Raw genomic sequence first — 3,367 nt, 5'->3', positions numbered from 1 at the left:
ATGCTAGCAGTTTTACCCTGGCATTTACACCATTAATGCAGAAAAAGGTGAATAATGTCTTAGCATTCTGAAAATAGTTTGGGCCTTGTGGGCTCCCTGAAAGGAGGAGTTTACATCCCCAGAGGCTAAGATCATCATCTACAAACTGCTGACCTAAGCCAGTATTCCAGTCTTGCGGATATCAGAGAAAAAATCAAGTCGACCATCATCCTAGAAGGAAAGGGCATGGTGGGGAGTCAGCACCTGAACTTGTATTTACACCAGCCCTGGCATCTGGCGTCCTTTGTACTAACTGCATAAACATGCTCACAGTCGTCCTGGGCTGGAGCTAGCTTTACAAAAGCAGATTGCTGGGCGTTGAGTTTCTGAAGCCATGCCCTACTGGTTATTAGAAAACTCTTTGGCATTTAAACTCCCTTCTCCTTCTTGACATTGAAATTTAATATCATGGAATTGACACCAAATGATGATGTCAGGCCTTTGGGTTGTGACACCATCTGTTGGCAGCCTGGCTTTGGAGCTTCTCCCAGTTGAATTTTGCTGCCTGAAAGCAGAAGGGAAGGAGTAGTGCATTTGTTAAGAAGAAGATGCTTGAATCTTTTAGTGGACCTGCTTTCAGCAAACTTGTTTTTCAGGTCAGAATACTATATCCAGTGATCAAGCTAAACATGAAATGCTTCAAGTAGGACTCAGCATTCGTACTTAGATATTTGCAGATCACTGGGTCTAATAATACCCTTCTTCTCTTTTGTTGTCAGCAATGGAAGAGTTAATAGTTGAACTGCGTCTCTTTCTTGAACTCCTGGACCATGAATATCTAACCTCAACTGTCAGGGAGAAAAAGGCAGTGATAACCAACATTCTGCTGAGGATACAGTCATCCAAAGGTGAGTCTCATCCTGACGCCTGCTTTTTCTTCTTACAGTGTCTTGCCTTCTAAACCATCTTTAATTTTACCATCTTTCTAAAATGTATTTGTTTGTTCTTTAACTTACAAACTTATTTATTCATCAAGTTTTCATTGAGGGTTTACACTTGTGCCAAGTTCTGTGTTGGCCTTGAGGTGTAGAAAGATAAAGCTTTGAAGGAGCTAATGGAATCGTGTGTTGGGAGTCCCCAGGGCAACCCCAGCGTTTGGAGATTACCTGGAAGGACTCACCGGACGGGTTGTTCTTTCTCACGTGCAGGATGCACTGCAGCCGTAGTGAGGATGCACAGCCCGACGGGCAGATCGGAAGGAGAAGACACAGGCGCAACGTGCAGGAACCTATAGGCCAGCTTCTGTGTGCTCTGTCCCTCCCACGAGGGTCACACAGAGCACACTCTCTCTTCAGCAATAAAAACGCAGCAAGCTCTGAGTGACGTTTTTGTTCAGGCTCGTCAGAGACTCAGTGCCCAGGGTGTTTACTTGGGTCTGGTCCTCTAGGCACCCTCTGCCTGGCACACACCAGAATTCCAGGACAGGCAGGGCTTCAGCACAACCGTGTTGTTTACATAAACAGTACAGGCACAGTGAACCACCCTTGTCCATCAGGGAAGGGTGGGAGCACTTCTGAAATCCATGTTCCCAGAGGCCAGCCAGGGCCAGCCTTGCAAGCAGGCCCCTCAAGAGAGAGCAGCAGCCTTGGGCCTGCTGTGTTAACTCTTTCATGCACAGTGAGTAGGACAAAAAAACAGGCAATGAGAAAGCCTGCTAAGTACTGCTGTGGAGAGCCCAGAGCCTCATGAGAGCGCCTAGGAAGTGAGTCCGCACCAGGTGACTGAGAGACTGGGGTGTCGGAGGGTCCGAGGGGCAGTTCCTGGATGATGTGATGTGAGAATCTTGAGGACTCTGTGGAGTTAATCTGCTGGATGAGGTGGAGGATTTTTCTTTTCAACCTCGTTATTGAGATGTGATTCACAGGCCATACACTTCACCATTTACAGTGTACAATTCATTTATACTTTTATGTGAATTCTCTTAGTATATGAAGCCATGTATGACACGATTCGATTTGCATTCTGGAAAGCTCGCCTGGCCAGTCTGGAAGATGGGCTGAAGGATTTGGTAGCAGTTTGAACGTGGGTGGCTTGGGGAAACCTGGGTGGGCGATGGGGCCTGTTACTCAGATGAGAAAGCAGGATAGGGACCCTATTGTGAGGCAACATGAAATACTAACTTTTTTTTTTCTTTGAGACAGGGTCTCACTGTCACGCAGGCTGGAGTGCAGTGGTGTGATCACTGCTCACTGCAGCGTTGACCTCCCAGGCTCAGGTGATCCTCCCACCGCAGCCTCCCTAGTAGCTGGGACTACATGTGTGCACACCACAACATCCAGCTAGGTTATTTTTGTAGCTGAGTGTTTGCCATGTTGTCCACGCTGGTCTTGAACTCCTGGGCTCAAGCAGTCTGCCCGCCTTGGCCTCCAAAAGTGCTGGGATTATAGGCATGAGCCACTGCGCCTGGCCTGAAATGTTCACTTCTGAAGTACTTTTGTTACTTCCCTGCTCAGACTCTTTCATCTGTCAGCCTTTGCCTCTGGTCACAGTCAGACTCCTTCGGCCGTCCTGCAAGGTCCTTTGTCATAGCTGGTTATGAGTATGAACTCCAAAGTTAAACTGGCTTTTTGATTCTGGCCCTACCTGTTACCAAACGTGCAACCTTTCACAGGTTACTTATGCTTTTTTTACTTTAGTTTCCTCCTTGTAGAAAAAGTGCTAATGGTATTGACCTTATGGGATGTTGTGTGGATTGAATGAGATGGTATCAAATATTTCAAAACAGTGCCTGATGCATGGTAAATATGTCAGCTATTGATGACCGTTTGCTTTCCCCTGATTTCCTGTCCTCTCTTCCCCTGCCAAGTGAGCTCCGGCACTGGTCTCTTCACGCTTCCTTCTGGATGAATCTCCTGATATTCTTCAATTCATGAATTCTTTCTTCAGCTCTTTAATTTGCTTTAAACCGATCGATTGATTTTGTGTATGCATGTGTCATTTATCCTTTTCCTTTCTTGCTTTTGTTTGCTTGTTTGTTTGCAGTTCTCTACCAAAGTTCTTTTCTCCATTGCAGCTCCTGGGGCTCAGACACTGGGTCTTTCTGTGTTTCAATTCCTGGCCTCTAGCGTAGTACTGAACCCATTATAAGTGGTCGTTGTTAAGTCAGTATTTTTACAGGCCTTTCCAAGTGAGTGTTAGGCGTATAAAGAGTACTGTGCCCAGATTAAAAGTTGCTTCTCTCTTCTTCCTGCCTGCACTGGTGTCGTGTTCATCACCTTTCCTAGTAGTTCGTTGTGTATGTATTTGTTTTTCCAACTTGAATATGAGTGCCCAAGAGGTGTGAGCTTGTATCAGTCATGTCTTCCATAAAGTATGGCTGTGACAGTAT

General features: G+C 46.1%; 1 protein-coding gene across 2 annotated transcripts in view; it reads left to right on the top strand.

Moving 5' to 3' along the window:
* Positions 1 to 490: 490 nt before the first annotated feature.
* AFAP1 (actin filament associated protein 1) overlaps positions 491 to 3,367 on the top strand; it is a 137,083-nt gene continuing 134,206 nt past the window's right edge. Inside the window, exons 1-2 of one of the 2 annotated variants that reach the window (XM_012002171.1) lie at positions 554 to 635; positions 759 to 887. In XM_012002171.1, the coding sequence (XP_011857561.1) occupies positions 761 to 887 (127 nt within the window). In that variant the 5' untranslated portion in view covers positions 554 to 635; positions 759 to 760. Of the gene's footprint in view, positions 888 to 3,367 lie in introns of both variants that reach the window. The other variant, XM_012002172.1, reaches the window with a different exon arrangement.

The sequence above is a fragment of the Mandrillus leucophaeus genome, unplaced genomic scaffold, assembly GCF_000951045.1.
Source record: "Mandrillus leucophaeus isolate KB7577 unplaced genomic scaffold, Mleu.le_1.0 Scaffold68, whole genome shotgun sequence".
Taxonomy (NCBI): domain Eukaryota; kingdom Metazoa; phylum Chordata; class Mammalia; order Primates; family Cercopithecidae; genus Mandrillus; species Mandrillus leucophaeus.
This window is presented reverse-complemented; position numbering and strand designations above follow the sequence as displayed.